The sequence below is a fragment of the Chiloscyllium punctatum genome, chromosome 26 (assembly GCF_047496795.1).
Source record: "Chiloscyllium punctatum isolate Juve2018m chromosome 26, sChiPun1.3, whole genome shotgun sequence".
In the NCBI taxonomy this organism is placed as follows: Eukaryota; Metazoa; Chordata; class Chondrichthyes; order Orectolobiformes; family Hemiscylliidae; genus Chiloscyllium; species Chiloscyllium punctatum.
This window is the reverse complement of record NC_092764.1, coordinates 36,519,131-36,539,522: the sequence shown is the minus strand read 5'-3', so window position 1 is coordinate 36,539,522 and position 20,392 is coordinate 36,519,131. Positions and strand designations below refer to the sequence as shown.

General features: G+C 40.7%; 1 protein-coding gene across 1 annotated transcript in view; it reads right to left on the bottom strand.

Moving 5' to 3' along the window:
- Window positions 1-11,235, bottom strand: part of phlpp2 (PH domain and leucine rich repeat protein phosphatase 2) — a 162,903-nt gene extending 151,668 nt beyond the window's left edge. Inside the window, exons 1-2 of the mRNA XM_072596139.1 lie at window positions 10,847-11,235; window positions 4,562-4,875 (exon numbers count right to left, since the gene is read on the bottom strand). Coding sequence (XP_072452240.1) covers window positions 4,562-4,875; window positions 10,847-11,062 — 530 coding nt within the window. The 5' untranslated portion in view covers window positions 11,063-11,235. The remainder of the gene's footprint in view (window positions 1-4,561; window positions 4,876-10,846) is intronic.
- Window positions 11,236-20,392: the final 9,157 nt, after the last annotated feature.

The window sequence follows — 20,392 nt, the reverse complement described above, 5'->3', positions numbered from 1 at the left end:
CCGGCTGTGCTTTTCCAACACCACTCTGATCTTGACTCTGATCTCCAATATCTGCAGTCCTTACTTTCGCCTACTTTAAACTTTTCCCAAGTGGCCTGGTACTACAGCTTTAATAACAGCTTCTAACACCTTCCTATGAACCTGGCTTCTAGCTTTTTGCTTCCTGTCTCTTCTCCTTTTGATTAAAGGAGTTAAGCTTGCTATCTTCCAATCTAAAGAACCAGATACTCCCAGAGAAGAAAAAGTAAACACAGACTGCTATTTGTATTACAAAAACACCAATGGTAACTGATCATAAGTTTTTCAAAGTATGAATCTCAAAAAAAACTCATTATCAAGAAGCAATAATAAGAGTGCTCCATCATAAAGCAAAAAGCGTTAAAATTAAACAAAATTTTAGTTTGGTCCATTTTATAAAATAACATCCAGCCTCCATACCCTCATCTTTTGGGAGGTGTTGGAAAGAGTTCAGAAGACGGCCAAGAGAGTAATGCACAGTTAGCGAGTTTTGAGAAGATTTGTAGCTCAGGTTGAGGGTCTGGATGTAGGTTGGCTGGAAAGATTCATTTTCAGACACTTCGTCACCATAGTAGGTAACATCTTCAGTGAGCCTCCAGACAAAGCACTGCTGATAATTCCTGCTTTCTACTTATAAGTTTGGGTTTCTGATATCACTTCCTGTGGTGATGTCATTTCCCATTCTTTTTCTCAGGAGTGGTACATCGGGTCCAAGTCAAATGTGTTTATTGATAAGAGTTCCGGTTGGAATGCCATGCTTCTCGGAATTCTTGTGCATGTCTCTGTTTGGCTTGTCCTAGGATGGCTGTGTTGTCCCAGTCAAAGTGGTGTCCTTCCTTATCTGTATGTAAGGATACTAGTGAGAGGGGGTCATGTCGTTTTGTGGCTAGTTGATGTTCATGTTTCTTGGTGGCTAGTTTTCTGCCTGTTTATCCAATGTAGTGTTTGTTACAGATCTTGCACAGTATTTTATAAATGACATTAGTTTTGCTTGTTGTTTGTACAGGGTCTTTCAAGTTCATTCGCTGCTGTTTTAGTGTGTTGGTGGTTTTGTGGGCTGCCATGATGCCAAGGGGCCTGAGTAGTCTGGCAAGTATTTCCAAGTGCCTTTGATATAGGGGTAAAGTTACTGGGGTTTCTGGATGAGTTTTGTCTGCTTGTTTAAGTTTGTTGCTGAGAAATCAGCAGACTGTGTTCATTAGGTATCCATTCTTTTTGAATACACTGTATAAGTGAATTTGTTTTGAAGACCAAAGACCATAGAAGAGGATGAAATAATGGTCTCCTTTGATGTTAAGTCTCTGTTCACATCAATCAACATCAACCTGGCCATGGAAACACTGACCACACTATTAGAACATCCAAAGACACATACACCAAACACCACTAATTTCATCAGCAAAGACGGTATCGTCAAGCTAGTGGACCTCTGCCTTACCACCAACTTCACCTTCAACAACGAAACCTAAAGACAAACCAACGGAACACCCATGGGATCTCAGATATCAGGGTTCTTAGCAGAGACAGTAATGCAGAGACTCAAACAAACAGCCAACCATTCAACCCAAACTTTGGATCCGCTACGTGGATGACACCTTTGTCATCACTAAACGAAATAAATTAGAGGAAACTTTCAAAACCATCAATAATACCCTTACTGGCATAACATTCACTAAAGAGGAGGAAAACAACAACAAACTGCCATTCCTAGATGTCACAGAAGAGCGAACAGCCAATGGGGATCTTCAAACCATCTTCAAATCTACACGAAAACAAGACATACAAACCAAATATTGAACTACAGAAGCAATCATCCCAACATCCACAAATGAAGCCGCATCAGAACATTACTTCAATGAGCCAACACACACTGCAACACAGAGGAACTACATAGAGCAGAGGAAAATCATCTATACAGTGTATTCAAAAAGAATGGGTGCCCAATAAACATAGTTCGCCGATTTCTCAGCAACAAACCCAAACAAGCAGACAAAATGCGTCCAGAAACCCTAACCACTCTCCCCTACAAAGACATCCCGGAAATGACTGCCAGATTACTCAAACCCCCTGGCACTGTGGTAGCCTACAAAACCACCAACACACTAAAACAGCATCTAATGAACTTGAAAGACCCTGTACAGACAACAAGCAAAACCAATTTCAATTACAAAATATCGTGCAAGATCTGTAACAAACACTACATTGGACAACAGGCAGAAAACTAGCCACCAGGATACATGAACATCAATTAGCCACAAAACAACATGACCCTCTCTCACTCATATCCTTACACACGGACAAGGAAGGACACCACGTGGACTGGGACAACACATCCATTCTAGGACAAGCCAAACAGAGACGTGCATGAGAATTCCTAGAAACATGGCATTCCACCTGGAACTCTATCAACACACACACATTGAGTTAGACCCCATTTACCACCCCAGGAGAAAAAGAACAGGAAATGACATCACCAACCCAAAGAAACCCAAACATATAAATAGAAAGCAGGAATCATCAGCAGTGCTTCATCTGGAGGCTCACTGAAGATGTTACCTAGTATGGTGACGAAGTGTCTGAAAATGAATCTTCCAGCTCAGCGAGTAATTCTCAGTATAAAATCCTGAGTTATCTTCCCAGATTCAGAGAACTCAGCCCTCATTTCCAGAAAAACATAGACTTTGGGGAAATCTGCATTACTCAAAATGGCAGAGACTAAATCAGCTAGATAAATTAGGAAAATGAGAACTGAAAAGCTTTTTACAGAGGGTCACTGACTTTCAGAATAAGCAGATTCGCTACAGGTGTTCCAAAAGAAACTTCAATTTCAGCAAAAGGCTGATGGTGTTTCATACAAAATACAGTGCAGCTTTTCATGACATACTTCCTTCCCACCATGATTTGCCAGGCTTTGTTGAAGAGGCAAAGAGGAACTTCCCAAAATTGTTTTGTCCCAAAATGGATTCAGATTTTTTCTAAATTTGCCTCACCAGAGAAATTAAGTGGTTACTAGTGAACAAATATTGTTTTCTAGTTTACAACACAGATGACTGGAACAGAGTCTATGGAGCACTTAGTCTTCCTCTGTATGTTTTATACATTGTCTACAGTATGTTCAACATAGATAAAAGAAGCTGTTAATTATTGCAGTTGAGAACAATAATCTGCAACTGAAGAGTTGAACAGATTCCTGTTCCACTGAAGTTATCGATTTTTGGATGAACTGTGGGTCCTATCTGCATTCTTGGACGGACATGATAAAATCCAAATGGCCCTACCTGAAGAGTAGACAGTCCTCTCATTGCTTTGGTGAATGATCTTCAAAGAATGAGATTCAAATGGGTAATTATAATCTTTTCACTAAGTATATAATTCACAAAAAGAATGCATTCCTGCTAAAGCCAGCATTACTGCTCATTTCAACATGGCCACAAATGGTGGGAAAGCTGTATCCTTGAATCAGTACACTCCATGCAGTGAAGACAGGATATACAGCACAGAAATGCAACAGTCAGTCTAACCAATCCACACCAGTGTTCATCTCACAGTGCTATCATATAGGCATCTGCAGGATTTTAAGTCAAATGTGGTGAAAGAACACTGATAACATTTGCACATTAGAATGCTCTGTAACTTGGAGGGGAAGTTGGTGGAAATTATGTTTCTATGGACCTATTGCCCTTGTTTATTAAGCTGGTAGAGTGCAGATTTGGGAGGTAGTATTGACAAAACCTCAGGATTACTGCAGTGCATCTTGTAGATGGTGTACTTCCAAGTTGCCAAGGATTCCTTGACAATATTTCATTGCAGTTATGGTATTGGAAAAACAGGATAAGAAAGGAGGACCTTAAGATGACAACTTAACTACAGATCAATTATTACATACCCTACCAACTTTATCCAAAGACATTACCAGATTTCAATTCCCACTTAAAACACCACAGAATATCAATTAGAAGGCTAAATTTTAGTGACATTTTAAATTTTTCTGTTTTTATTTTGAGCTATTTAAAAAGTAGACAACATGGGAAATCACACTGGTGCAATTACAAAGTGCATTTGAAAGAGAAAACTAACCCTTTTGGTTTGAAAACATTCACAGCACGTCTATCATTAGCAGCTCCTTCTGTAGTGCAGTAATATTAAAGAGGCTGTGCAGTTACTTTCAAAGGCAACAAGGCACCAAAAATAGCTTTCATCAACTTCCAGAAGAACTGCAAACTCTACCATGGATGTAAAGTCTGCCATCTTATATTTGAAAGTGCCAATCTAATGGTTCAGACAATAAGAATATATTTTAAGTTAAACACTTATGCAATTTAAAGCATTGTTTGCCACAAATGTATCTCATTGTTTAAGTTTTACTCCGCCCACCACTCTTCCTTCATCCCCCCTAACAAAATCATCTCTCCTCAAAATTACTTTTGTCTGAGACTTTATTGGCCAAATACCATCAATGGATTGCTTTGAATAAACTGCCAGCATTTTACATGTAAAAGTCTAACGATCACCTTACAGAAATATTGGATTTGGGATTCTCTACCTGATGAGATCACCATGGAGTTGCAGGTAGAGATCATCCTTATCCTGAGTACACAGCTCTGTTGTAGTGGTTTCAGTACTGCAGAGTACCAGCTGCAGGTCCGGACCAGATGATGATGAAGACGAGCATGATAATGATGATAGTAATGCACCCTGGGAAGAGGTGGAAGTTGCAGCATTTGATGACACCATCTCTTTTCCATGAATATATATACATCCTCTTCTTACATCTCCTTTGAGCCATTCTTTCTCTCGTACACCCAGACTACTCTTCTTTCCCAGGCAGCTCCTGCTGGCATTGCGCTTCATGTTCCTCTATGAAAGAGAAGATTAATAACATGTATAAGAATGTATCCAAGTAATCTACTTCGAGCTCAGGTTTCTAAGATTCAAACTCAAGATTAAAGTGGCAAAGTTGTGTGATTGAATCTTGAGGAATTAATGCTGGGGTGCAATAAATGCACAAAGTTGAAAACTAAAATAATGTACTAGCAGAATTTAGGGAGACAATGACAGTAAGAAAGAAAGTATTCAAGAGAAAAGATTCAAGTTACGAGTATATATCATTGATAAATGAAGCATTTCAGTACCTGCCAGACATCAGGATCAAAAAGTGTATTTTATACTGTAGGCTTGCTAAATTTCATTTTTATTTTATGAAATTAATCTATGGATGAAAAAAATTGAATTGCCTTATATAAAGCAAACAGCACTGCTATAAAATGAAATGTCTTTCTGCCCCATGCACAAACCAATAAACTTTTAAAAAAAAACACTGGAGGAAAATGAAACTTTGATGGCAATCAAAAAAGCTACTTGCACTTCCAAAATGCACTAAAATAACATCTCATTGTCCGTATAGGATTACAAATTCCTGAGATTCTGAAATCCTACAAGGTTTCTTTAGGGGTTGAAAGAACTGGACTCTTATTGATCAAGACATATCTTTGGATACATTAATTTCTGGTAAAACTGAAATTTAAGTACTGCAGAACAATAAATATTATGGCCTAATATTTGCCAGTTGTAGAGAATTTTAATCTATCCACTAGATTCCTGAAACAGATGGCAATGCTCATTTAAATTACCCAGGGCATAATGACCTATATTGAAGTACATGCAAAGCATATTACATTCTACAAGGACATAGAAGTTGCTTTTTAAGCTGCTCAGCAATTGCTAGACAAATACTGCAACCTGAAGATAGGTGACAGCACAACTTTCTGTCCAAAATGAGTGACTTCTGAGATAATACTGGTTATTGCGCAATTCTCATATTATGGCAATCGTATAAGAAACCAATAATCATACGATCAATCCATAATTATCACTTTCTAGTGATCTCACTAGTCAAAAGGTAACGTAACTGTTGATTATTCAGTCATCAATTGACAAGGTTCCATCTCAACGCCTGTTAAAGCAGACAGTCAGTTGATTCCAGTTTATATTGCAACCACCTGCACAAATCCTCAGAAATCCAAAATTTTATTCCTGTCAGAATTAAGTCAGTGATGAATAGTGTTGATATTTTAAGCCATTCTTTTCAATGCCATGAATCCCTTGATTTGCAACTATTCAAACTCCTGCACCATTACTGTCTTTACTGTGTTACCACCAACCCTACAAATGCAACACAGTGGTAGAAAACATGCTGATTGTTTGCACTTGGTTCAGTTAGACAGAAACACAGCACCGAGAACAACAGGCCTGGGCAGAAACAGAAATGAGGGCACAAAACAGTACTTGAGACTTTGACCAAAAGCACCTCAAGATGCTTACATCTTAAGATGTAAACATACTCATAACAATTTTGGAATATGTGCAGTTCTGGTCTCCCTCCTATTGGAAGGATGGCATGAAACTTGAAAAAGTGCAGAAAAGATTTACAAGGATGTTGCCAGGGTAGGAGGATTTGAGCTACAGGGAGAGGCTAAATAGGCTGGGCTGTTTTCCCTGAAGCGGAGGCAGAGGGATGACCTTATAGAGGTTTATAACATCACGAGGGTCATGGATAGCATAAATAGGAAAGGTTTTTCCCCTGGGACAGAAGAGTCCAGAACTAGAGGGCATAGGTTTAGGGTGAGAGGGAAAAAATTAAAAAGAATCTAAGGGGCAACTTTTTCACACAGAGGGTGGTGCATGTATGGAATAAGTTGCCAGAGGAAGTGGTGGACGCTTATAGAATTACAGCATTTAAAAGGCATGTGGATGAGTATATGAATAGGAAGGGTTTAGAGGGTATGGGCCAAATGCTGGCAAATGGGACTAGATCCGGTCAGGATATCTGGTCAGCATGGAAGAGTCTGGTTCCGTGCTTTACATCTCTATGACTCTAATTGCATCTTAAGTTTTAATGAAACTTAGCACATTGGATTGAATCCAATCACCTTGCTATTTCAACAATCACCTCATCACCTCTCCCCCAAACAATAAGTGCTTCAACATATACATTTTTTAAAAAAAGTATGAATCATGGACCACGTCTTACTTTCTTTCTGAAGGATAGAAAGCAAGTAATCGGCAGCCGGATAGTTCAGAAAGTTGGAGCATGGCGATTATACTACCAAAACCTTGTGGATTCCTACTAGTCAAATGTTGCTGGGATTCAGCACCAGACTTTAATCCTTAAAGGGCTCTTGTGGAGCAGTGGTAGTGTCCCGACTACCAAGTTAGGAGGCCTGAGTACAAGTGCCACCTGCTCCAGATGTGTAAGATAACATCTCTGAACAGGTTGATTAGAAAAAAAAAAAAGAGTTAAAATTAAAGTATATTTAACTTAAGGGGTCTTGTTAACACAGTGGCAGTGCCCCTGCCTGTGTGCCAGAACATCCAGGTTCAAGTACCATCTGTATCAAGTGTCACAACATATCCACACAGGTTGAATAAAAATAATTTAGGGCTTTTGTGATGCATTGGTAGTGTTCCACCTCAGGGACAGGAGGTCTAGCTTCAAGATATTCATCAAGGCTTCTTAGACAACACCTTACAAATCCAAAATTACTACTATTTAGAAGGATAAGAGCAACAGATACATGGGACCACCACCACTTGCAAATTCCCCTTCAAGTCACTTCCCATCGTGAATATCACCTATCCTTCACTGTCACTAGGTCAAAACCCTGGAACTCTCTCTTTGCCCCCTGCACCTCCATTCCAATAACATTGTGGGCATATCTTCACCAAGTGAACTGCAGCAGTTCAAAAAGGCAGATCAAGACCTACTGTCTAAAGGGTAGGTAAGGATGAGGAATAAAAGACTGGCCAACAAGCAAACCCCACATCCTATGAATGATTAAATAAAAATCCCACCTGTCATGGTGGAATGTCTGAATGAGTTGATTAAACAAATAACTTAAGTAACCTAACTTCTTATAAATCAGTATTATATAATCAAATAAAAAGCCAACATTAAAGACAAAAGATGGCCAAGGTTTGAAATAAGTTCTTTTCTTTCATATTCATTATAAAAGACAGTGCAGGTAAAGAAACCAGAGACAGGGATATTATATACTTGAATGATTCAGCACTGAGGAGGGGCTGATCTTGGTAGGCTGAAAAAGTGGATAAATCCTCAAGCCCACGTGATGCACTGCAGACTGCTATAGGAGGTAGGAGAAAGAGACAGAGTTAACTTTCAAATCCATTCTGCCAATAGGAGTGATGTCAGGAGACCAGAGGACAACTCATGTAGTACCATTATTCAAGGGTGGTAGAACATCTGCAGAAGGGCAACGTTTGGAAAATAGCCTGAAGGACAGAATAAATCTCCACTTGGAGAGGCAAGGATTATTCAAGGATTATCAACATAGATTTGAAAATGGAAGAACATGTTTAGAAATCTGACTGAAAAGAGTAGTTGACTAAGTGTGTAGATGAGGGTAGTGAGCAGTTGGTCTGGTCAAGTCTTATTTAAGTCTATGTCAACAAGGTATTGACCGACAGACTGGTTAAAAAGTTAAGAGCCCAAGGGTTCCAGGGAAATTTGGCAAATTGGATCCAAAATAGTGACAGGAAGCAGAGAGTGATGGACAAACGCTGGTTTTGTGACTGGAAGACTGATTCCTGAGGTGTGCCACAGTGTTTGGCGCTGGGTTCCTTGGTGTTCGTTGTATACATTAACGATCTGGACATGAATAGAAGAGGCATGATCAGTTGATTTGCAGATGGCATAGAAATTGATGGAGTAGTAAATAGTAACAAGGAAAGCTTTATGTTACAAAACTGGCTTGTCGGATGAGCTGAGCAGTGACAAATCAAATTTATCCTGGAAAGTGTGAAGTGATGCATCCTTATAAAATCTAATAAAACAAAGGGAATACCCATCGAATTCTAGGACCCTAGGAGGTACAGAGAACGTGAACAGCCTTGATGTGTGTGTGCACAGATGCTTGAAGGCAGCACGATATAGATAAGGTGGTCAGGTGACACATAGGACACTTGCCTTTCAAACCGGAACTCCATTAACAAACATATAGATTTCAACCCCATTTACCAACCTCTCGGAAACAGAACCAGATACAATATCACACATACAACACACTAAGACACAAACAGCAACACTTGGCCAGAGGCTCACGAGCATGGTGACAAAATGTCTGAAACCAGACCCACCAGCTTAGCGAGCAAACCGACAACCTAAGCTACAAATCTCCAAAATCTCATACTTGTCTTTATTACTCAAGGCATTGCATACAAGACTATAAGATATAACAGTAAAATTCACCCAATGGCCAACTGAGTCTGCTCCACCATTTGATCACGGCTAACATGTTTCTCAATCCCATTTTCCTGCCTTCTCCAAGTAGATGTTAATGGAGCCATGTGCAAGGTTAGTCAGGCCACAGCTGGAGTACTGTGTGCAGTTCTGATTGCCATATTATATAAGGATGTGATTGCAGTTCAGTTATGCAATAGCTGGGTTATTTTCCTTAAAAGATTAAAAAAACTGCAGATGCTAGAATCCAAGGTAGACAAGGAGGCTGGAAGAATACAGCAAGCCAGACAGCATCAGGAGGTGGAGAAGGGTTACACCCAAAACGTGACTTCCCCATCTCCTGATGTTGTCTGGCTTGCTGTATTCTTCCAGCCTCCTGCTGGTGTTCCTTAGAGATTGGGGGGGGGAAAAATCTGATTGAGATATATATGAAGTTCTGAGCAGCGTGGACCCTGTGGACAATGGCATACCTTTCCCATTGTTCAGGGATCAATAACTAGATGTCACAATTTTAAGGAGAGGAGGTGGTTTAGATGGAATTTGACGAAAATGAAATTCAGCCAGAGGGGTGGTGGGTATCTACAGCGCTTTATCTAAAAAGATGTAAAGATGGGAACCTTTAAGTAGTATTCAGATCAGCACTGGAAACGCCATAAAAGCTTAGAATCAAATACTGGAAAATATGATTAGAATAGATGGATATGCAATGTCCAATGCGGACATTATGGGCCGAAAGGCCTATTTCCTAGCTGTAAACAAACCTAACTCCAAACCTGTCCACCACTGACTTTGTGAGAAGAAACCGTCAGCATGTCAAGTCACAAGGAATGCTGATGGAACAGAACATGCACCGAATTTGACTCATCACTTTCATTTTTGCTATCTCATTTTAGAAGGCCATCAGGCGCATATGGAACACTTGATTAATAAAATATGTCATTAAAATATCTTAACGGTATAGAATTACGAACAAAATATTTCTAATTCATCTGAAACACCCATTACGTGACACTTTGTTTCTGATGATCTGGGCGTTGGTAGTTCCTACAGGTTTTCAATGTTGAACAAGATATTACAGCAACACGTAAGGACGGTGCAACTAACAGGAAAAAAAGACGCATTTTACAACTGTTCACCTTCAGGTCATTTTACTGCAACTGATTTAGATCATGGTAACTTGCACGCGAAATGGATAAATACAAAGACTAGCTTTGGAGATACTGCAATGTGCATTTTTTTTTAAATGCACACATTTAGCGTATCTGTATTTCCCATATTAGGATAAGCATTAACTGTTAAAGATACCGTGACGGTTTAAAAAAAAACTGCGTTTATCCTGCACAGAGACAGGGAAAAGCTGATCACCTGGAATCCGCTGCGTTGAAACCACAAATGTTTTAATGTAGTTACAATTTCCAGTAAATATACTAATCTAATCAGCCGCAATAGATAACTTTTCATTTGAACATCTGAAATGAAAGAACAGCGTCGCTTGAAATAAATCAAAACTGAGATGATTAGATCCTACATTCTTCAGAGGTCAATTAACAGGAGCCAGACTGTGAACGTTACCTTTAAGACGCGCACCCCTCTCCCTGTAACCGCCGAGCTCGAGCTCGAGCTCGAGCCGCATCCGGGGCCAGGCTTCGGCTGCGGGGAGAGCGGCTCCACCGTCTGAGCGGCGCCGGGGCCCGGGCTGCTCGCTTCGGCCAGCAACCCCGCCGCACATGGAAGCCGCCTCCCCGCCTCCGCCTCCGTCTCCATCAGCGGCGATGTTACCTCGGCCATTGTGGTCACAGCCGCATCGAGACCAAAATAATTGTCGAAAAGAACAGGGAATGTCGAGCGACCAAAGGGAAGGGAGCGGGAACGTTAGCAGCCTAAACCCTCACCGCTCAGTACTCTCCTGTCGCCATGATGACAACACTCGGTCTGTTAGAGAGAGGCCGCCACGCTCCAGAGGGGATATGTGCTTATCTGCATACTCATACATTATTCATGCAGCTGCACGTCATTTGCATAGTAACGATTAGCATTATTCATGAATTAGGCGAAATGCGTCATCAAGTCTCAACGTAGAGGGCTCTAGGGCATAATTTTAGTGTCCCTACCTCTGAAACAGGAGGTCCGGGTTCAAGTTCATGCTATTCCATAGACGTATCATAGATATTTCCTTTGATTAAAGGATTGAGATGCTATCATACCAAAGGATGCTTTGAACTGAGAAACAACATTTTGGGGACTACAGTGGTAATGTACCTACCTTTGAACCAGAAGGCCTGACTTCAAATGCTACCTGCTAAACTCCTAGCAGATAACGACCTGGATTGAGAAAAATTGAGAAAGTTGGACATTGTTGAATACATGACCGGCTTTTTAAATATTATCCTCAAAATACTATTATTCGTATTTGCAGAATGTCACTTTTTGCAAATTTGAAATATGTATTTGCAAGATTTAATATTTTAACCCTACCTTAATCATTAATTTCACTTTCTAAACTTTGATCAAAAATAACACAGTGCATTTATTTCCTGGTGCTAATAGAATACACCAATTTGATTGGCTGCTTGCCCTTCTTAATGACAGTAACCGAAAGTCTGGAAATCCTGGTACTAGATTAAAAATTGACATTGAGAACGGGGAAAGCAGAAAACTAAGTCTTTGTGAATACTGTTGCTTTATTGTGGCTTACAAAATCTGCATTAACTAAAGTATTTGAAAGTCTTTCTTTCCAATTCACTTTCTGAATCCAGATTCCACTGCATTTTAAAGTATTGAAGCTAGGTAATTTTGTAGCCTTTTCTTAATAAATCACTTCCTCTTCCTGTGCATTATAATTCAATTATTTCTTTCAGCAAGAATTTTAAGGAAAAATAAAGCACAACACCATGGTTAATGCTAGTTATGACCTAGGGCAACAGACAATGAGAAAATTACAGTGAACAACCATTTGTAGTTTCCATTTATTCCGAGTCTTTATCTAATATCCCCCCAAAATGCTGAGTGTAGATGAAGGTGAGCAGATTTGCTGGCAATAATTCAGCCCTCCCTGATGAAGTCAATGCACATTATGCTTGTTTAGAATGCAAGGTCAGTGAAATGATGTCACCTGCCCCTATAACCTTGGATGTACCTGTATCCACAGTTACCTCTGCAGACATAAGATCAGCCTTCTTGAGAGTGAACCCACAGACAGCAATGGGCCAAGATGGAGTTCCCAACTGTGCACTCAGATCCTGTGCATACCAGCTGATTGGAGTATTCACAGATGTCTTTAACCTCTCCTTACACAATCTGAGGTTCCCACCTGCTTCAAGACGACCACTATCATCCAGCTGCCAAAATAAAATCATGCAGTGCACCTCAATGACTACCACCCGATGGCTCTGGCATTCACCATTATGAAGAGCTTCGAGAGGTTAGGCATGGCTCACATCAACTCAAGTTTCCCAGTCTGCCTTGATCCTCTACATATTGCCTACCATCAGAACAGGTTCACAATACCATGTCAGTTTCCTACTTACAGACTATAGCTCTGCCTTCAACATCATAATTCCAACCAAACTGACCTCCAAACTCAGAGACTCTGCTCCCCACTCTAAATGGATCCTCAAATTCCTGACTCGGAGACCACAATTACTAAGGATAGGTGGTAACACCTCCACATTAGTGGCCCGGAAGGCTGCATACTCAGCTCCTCTTACTATATTCCTCATACCCAACTGTGTGGTTAAATTCTGCACTAATTTCATTTACAAGTTTGTTGATGAAACCACTGTAGCAGGTCAGATGTTAAACAATGACAAGTTCGAGTACAGGAAAGATTTAGAGATCTTAGTGGAATGACTTTAAGTATCTCTCCTCTAATGTCAGCAAAACAAAAGGAGCTGGTCATCAACTTCAGGAAGCAGAGTAGAGGACACTGTGTCTGCATCAATGGTGCTGATGTGGAGACAGTTGAGTGCTTTAATTTCCTAGGAGTGATGATCACCAACAATCTGTCCTGGTCCATTTTTGTAAATGTTACACTTAGGAAAGCACACCAATGCCTCTACTTCCTCAGAAGGCTAAGACAATTTAGCATGTTCACAATGACTCTTACCAATTTTTATAGATGCACCAAAGAAAGCATCTTATCTATATGTATGGCAACTGCTCTTCCTAAGAGCATATGGAACTGCAGGGAGTCGTGGATGCAATCAAGTCCATCACGTAAACCAGATGCGCCTGTACTTCCTGCAAGCTCTTCATAATGTACTTCCTCAGAAAAGCAACCAACGTAAAGAACCCTCCCACCCTGATTATAATTCTTCCATTGGGCCGAAAATACACAAGTTTGAAAACATGTACCGACAGATTCAAGAACAGCTTCTTCCCCACTGTTATGAGATTTTCAACTGGACTTCTCATATTAAAGTTGATCTTTCTCTGCACCTTCTGAAGAGAAAGCTGCAACACAATATTCTGCATTCTGTTCTATTAACCTAATGTACTTGCGCATGGTATGATTTGCCTGGATAACACGAAAAACAATATTTTTCATTATATCAGTACATTTAACAATAATCAAATCGAAAAAGAAGAGGAATTGAGCAGATAAGGCTATCAAGACCCTCCCTACTTAATTCAAATTTACATTTTTTTTCTTAAATGTAAGCTTCACTTTACAAAAAGTAAATTTGAGAATAGTTCACACCTGTTACAAAAAATGTTGAACCTTTAGAAAAGAACTGTTATTTTGCTTTTAATAAATATTTTTGTGCCCTACTGCTTCATATTAGCAAGTCATCAGAAGTTCCAGGAACCATTACAATTGATAATACAAGGAAACAGAAAGTATTTCTTTTTAAATGATAGCAGTATTGTAACTAAGACCAAATTCAAATCATTTTACCAAGTTAACTCCATATTAATGTACATCCTTTCAAGTATACATCCATTGAGGTGTAGTGAGTGCACTTCATGAGAGTAGCAAACGGCAAAGTGGAATTTCTTAATTTGTCCATTTCCCCTCTTAACGTGTGTATATGTTCTTTGTCTGTAAAAATGCTGTCCACACACTGTAATATTTAGGGCCTCAGAATTATGCTCAAGGTCAATAAGTTAATGTTTTGCACATTATATAATGCAGCTGTTTTAATACAAACCCAATCCAGACTCTTTCTCTGCACTAACCTGCTTCCTTTCCTATTTGGCTTCTCATTTCCTGACTCCAAACATCTTAAATTGTATATTTCTGTATCTCCATAGCTAGTCTATGACAGGTCTTAAACTTCCCACTCTCACCAGCTCCTGACCTCAATCTTCACGACAGGTCACATTTAATCTCATTATCCAGTCAGTCTTCACAACGGCTCATTACATAATCGCTCCAGTGAAACGTTCATGATCTCAATACCACACTCACGGCCTCAATAATCTTTTATGGCATTACTTAAGGATTATGCAGGAAGAACAGAACACTTTAGAGCTGTAAAAGAAATAAAATCACAAGTTATATAAAAATGTATGTATGTTATAGAAAATAAAAATACCAGCTGTAGATGACAATTACATTGGGGGGGTGGGGAGAGAAAGGGAGAATGAAGGTGATCCTGTGCTTCTCAAGTGACAAGCAAGAAAGAACACTGCAGGGACAGCAGTTTCAGAAAGAGTGGGCGAGGGAATGGGATCAACATCTTCTCAGACAATGAAAGGCATAGGGACAGCAGCATCATAAAGAAAAAAAGTGGACTTGTGAGGGAAGGGTAGTGGAGCTGCAGGGTAAAAACCATTGCCAGCGCACCCCTTCAACTGGCTTCTACCTGTCAGAGCTGAAGTGTGACATCACAGGAGAACAGGAATTTGTTGGGTATTTCTTCTGTGTCTCCTTTGATAGGCAAAGTGGTTTAAATCAGGCGACATTATGTCAGCTGAAGAGTACAGTTAAGAAATACACTTTAAAGTATTTAACATTCAAAACCAACTAATTAAATGAATTTGGCAGGTGTGGGTAGGCAATGTGTTGCAGCTGTAGTATGTGGAGTTGCTGGATGCCGATCCACAGTAAGCACATCTGCAAGTATTGGCTGATCGAGGAACCTGGGCTCAGAGTTGATGAGTTGTCAACACTGCAACATAGAGATGGAAGGAGTTACTTGGACACCATGTTCCAGAAAAGTCGCACACCTCAGATTAATGACATCAACTTTGGTCCACAGTCGGCAAAAGGAGGGTGTCAGTGTGCAGGAGGCAGTATGGAGATCCATAACTTAGCTTTGGATGAGCCTCAGCCAGTATATTTGTTCAATAAAAACAAGATTCATGCTACCAGTGTGGATGAGAGTACAGACTTCAAGAGGTTGAGCTGACCACATCACCATGGTCTCGAGAGTCATTCAAATGGGTAGAAAAAAAACCGGCAGATTGCATCCAGCTGTCATAGTCCACATAGGTTCCAAAGATATATTCGGGGATTACCTTCAGCAACAGCTTGAGACCTTGGGGCTTTTGTTTTAAAGTTGGAACCATAGAAACAACATGAATAGGCAGGGTCAAGCTCCCACAGAACCGCTTTCTGCAGTTGCTCAGGTCTTGAAATTGGATGTGTAAGCTCTTATCCCCCTCTCTGTTACAGCTAAAAGTTAAGGTTCTCTTCCTGCTGCATGTGAGACAATCTATTTTACTGAATTTGCCTTTGCCAGGAATGTAGTTATGGGATGTTACTATACTGGAACATTTAATTAGAAATAGTTATTGACTATTATTTTGCTAGGCATTTCGATCAAGTTACAGTTAAGCTAATTAATCTCTTATTTTTACTTTAAAAAAAAATTAACAGTAATTAAAGTATGGCTTGCTTAATGTTGAGAATGATGTAGAGGTGCCAGTGTTGGACTGGGGTGGGACAAAGTTAAAAATCACAATAGCAGGATGACTCCAACTGGTTTTATTGAGAAGTACAAGCTTTCGGAGGGCTGCTCCTTCATCAGGCAGCTGTGGAGCAGGATCAGCAGCAATCTAGGTTTGTTCAATATATTGCTCCAGTTGCATGACGCCATAATCTTTTGCTATTAATTCTGTGTCTTATGATCCTGCATCACAGCTCCCTGATGAAGGAGCAGCGCTCCGAAAGCTAATGCTTCCAACTAAACCAGCTGTACTATAACCTGCTGTTGTGTTTTTTTTAAACTAATGTTGAGTAATTTGACGAATCAAATTGCATCTGGATCACAACACCTTATACTTAATTTTAGGATAAGAAGATGGTCTAGACTATCTGCTTAATATATTTTAAGGGGATTTGGTCTGGTCTGTAATAAATTGGGGCTCATCAGGATCAAAATCTCTTCATCTATATTAGGTTTAGGATTATTGGACTCAAAGGCAGTGAGTTGAGTGTTGGTGGGTATTTTTGGATGTTGTATTTGGTTGTTTTAAATGTTCCTTGCGTAATAATGGCTCTTTGGCTCACTAGGTTTTCTGAGGGTGGTAGAAGTAACTTCAGGTGTTTTCACAGAAAGTGACTAAGGCAAAGCTTTCAGAATTGGCAAACAATTTGAAGTCGGAGTTGCCTGTGTCTGTGGGGAAAGGGGAAATAATTGCAACATTGAATTCCTGGCGTTGTAAATGTAGAGCCAATCAGGTATCACTAAAGATTGCTAAAATTCAATTGCAAATGCAGTAGCTTGAATTAGAGGCAATGGGCAAGGATTAAGAAAAAAGGAATAGCCTGGCAGAACAAAAAGAGAAAAGGAAATGAAACAGTTTGAATTATAATTAAAAATAAACAAAAATGGAAAGGAGGGCCCCAGCAGAAGAAAGCAAGGAGAGAGGTTTTGCAACTTCAAAGGAAGGAACTGAAAACAAGGTCAACTTAAAATGTCAGAGGTAGAGGTGGAAGGTGAACGTAGTGACAAGGACAGTGATGGAGAGCAATCCCATCAAAATGAAAGGCCTGGGGTGGGGTGAGGGGGTGTGGAATCTGTTTAAACATGTCCAAACATTGCCCAATTTCGACAAGGAGGATGTAGAAGCCTGTTTCCTATCATTTGAGAAACTGGCTAAACAAATGAAGTGGCCAGTGACCATGTGGGTATTGTTGATCCGAGCAAAATTGGTAGGTAGAGCTAGTAAGGTATTTGCATCACTAAAGAGGTGGTATCTGGGGAGTATAAATAAGGTGAAAAACACCACCTTAAATGCATATGATCTAGTACTAGAAGCCTACGGACAACATTTCAGGAATCTGAGGAAGAAACTTGGTCAAACGTACATAGAATTTGAAAGGATCAAACAAGATAATTTTGATAGATAGATAAAATGGAAACAGGTCAAACATACGATGCACTTAAAGCATTGACTATCTTGGAGAAGTTCAAAAATTTATTTCCTGAAGTAGTGAGAACTCATGTGGAAAAGCAGAGTTAAGATTGCAAGATTAGCAGCAGAAATGACAGATAGAGTCATAGAGAAGTACAGCACGGAAACACATCCTTCGGTTCAACTCGTCCATGCCGACCAGATGTCCCACCCTAATCTAGTCTCGTTTGCCAACACTTGGCCCGTATCCCTCTAAAGTACTCGTGGTAGGGGACTCAATAGTTAGGGGAATTGACAGGAGATTTTGTGGTAAGGATCGGGATTCCCGGAAGGTATGTTGCCTCCCTGGTGCCAGGGTCCGGGATGTCTCCGATCGGGTGTATAAGGTTCTAAAAGGGGAGGACGAACAGCCAGAAATCGTGTTACATATTGGCACCAATGATATAGCCATGAAAAAGAATTGAGGATATAAAACGTGATTTCAGGGAGTTAGGATGGGAGCTGCAAAGCAGGACGAACAGAGTAGTATTCTCTAGTTTACTACCGGTGCCACGAGATAGCGAGGTGAGGAACAGGGAGCGGGCGCAGCTTAACACGTGGCTGCGCAGCTGGTGTAGGAGGGAGGGCTTCAGATATGTAGATAATTGGGATGCCTTCTGGGGAAGGTGGGACCTGTACAAGAAGGACGGGTTGCATCTGAACTGGAAGGGGGACCAATGTCCTGGGTGGAAGGTTTGCTCGAGTAGTTCGAGAGGGTTTAAACTAGTATGGCGGGGGGTGGGAACCCGAGCTGTATACCAGAGATGAGAGTTGATGAAGATGAGGAAATAGCAAGAGGTAGACCAGCTAGTGGGAAGGAACCAAGGGATTAGTTAAAGTGTGTTTGCTTTAACACAAGGAGTATCAGAAATAAAAGTGATGAACTTAGAGCATGGATCAGTATCTGGTGCTATGACGTTGTGGCCATAACAGAGACATGGGTTTCTCAGGGGCAGGAATGGTTGCTGGATGTTCCAGGGTTTAGGGCATTTAAAAAGAATTGGTGGGGGGAAGAAAAAGAGGAGGGGGTGTAGCACTACTAATCAGAGAGGGTATCACAGCTACAGAAGCTTCCATTGTCAAGGAAGATCTGCTACTGAGTCAGTATGGATGGAAATTAGGAACAGCAAGGGAGCAGTCACCTCGTTAGGGGTTTACTACAGGTCCCTCCAATAGCAGCAGGGAGATAGAAGCAAGCATAGGTCATCAGATTTTGGAAAAGTGTGGACGTAGTAGGGTTATTGTAATGGGTGACTTTAACTTTCCCAATATTGATTGGAACCTCCTTCGAACAGAAGATTTGAATGAAGCTGTTTTTGTAAGGTGTGTTCAGGAGGGTTTCCTAACTCAGTATATCGACAGGCCAACGAGGGGAGAGGCCATTCTAGATTTGGTGCTCGGAAACGAGCCGGGGCAGGTATCAGATCTTGTGGTGGGAGAGCATTTTGGTGATAGTGACCACAACTGCCTCACATTCTACATAGCTATGGAGAAGGAGAGGATTAGGCAAAATGGGAGGATATTTAATTGGGGAAGAGGAAACTATGATGTGATTAGACATGAGATAGGAAGCATGGACTGGGAGCAATTGTTCCATGGTAAAGGCACTATAGACATGTGGAGACTGTTTAAGGAACAGTTGTTGCGAGTGATGAATAAATATGTTCCTCTGAGACAGGCAAGAAGGGGTAAGATAAAGGAACCTTGGATGACGAGAGCAGTGGAGCTTCTTGTCAAAAGGAAAAAGGTAGCTTACATAAGGTGGAGGAAGCGAGGGTCGAGCTCAGCTCTAGAAGATTACAGACAGGCGAGGAAGGAGCTCAAAAATGGTCTGAGGAGAGTCAGGAGGGGGCACGAGAAAGGATTGGCAGAACAGATTAGGGAGAACACAAAGGCATTTTACACTTGCGTGAGGAATAAGAGAATGGTCAAAGAAAGAGTAGGGCCGATCAGGGATAGCATAGGGAACTTGTGTGTGGAGTCTGAGGAGGTAGGGGAAGGCCTAAATGAGTTTTTATGCTTCTGTCTTTACGAAAGAAACAAACTTTGTAGTGAATGAAACCTTTGAAGAGCAGGTGTGCATGCTGGAATGGATAGAGATAGAGGAAGCTGATGTGCTGAAAAGTTTGTGAAACATTAAGATTGACAAGTCACCAGCCCGGACCAGATTTGTCCTCAGCTACTTTGGGAAACAAGAAATGCAATTGCTTCACCACTTGCAAAGATCTTTGCATCCTCGTTCTCCACTGGAGTCGTACCTGAGGACTGGAGAGAGACAAAAGTAATTCCTCTCTTCAAGAAAGGAAATAGGGAAATCCCCGGCAATTACAGACCAGTAAGTATCACGTCTGTCGTCTGCAAGGTGTTAGAAAGGATTCTGAGGGATAGGATTTATGACCATCTGGAAGAGCATGGCTTGATTAAATGCAGTCAACACGGCTTTGAGAGGGGCAGGTCATGCCTCACAAACCTTATTGGGTTCTTGGAGGTTGTGACTAGAAAAGTTGATGAGGGTCGAGCTATGGATGTGGTGTATATGGACTTCAGCAAGGCAGTTGATAAGGTTCCCCATGGTAGGCTCATTCAGAAGGTCAGGAGGAATGAGATACAGGGGAATTTAGCTGTCTAGATACAGAATTGGCTGTATCCAGAAGACAGCGAGTGGTAGTCGAAGAAAAATATTCTGCCTGGAAGTCAGTGGTGAGTGGTGTTCTACAGGGTTCTGTCCTTGGGCCTCTATTGTTTGTAATTTTTATTAATGACTTGGATGAAGGG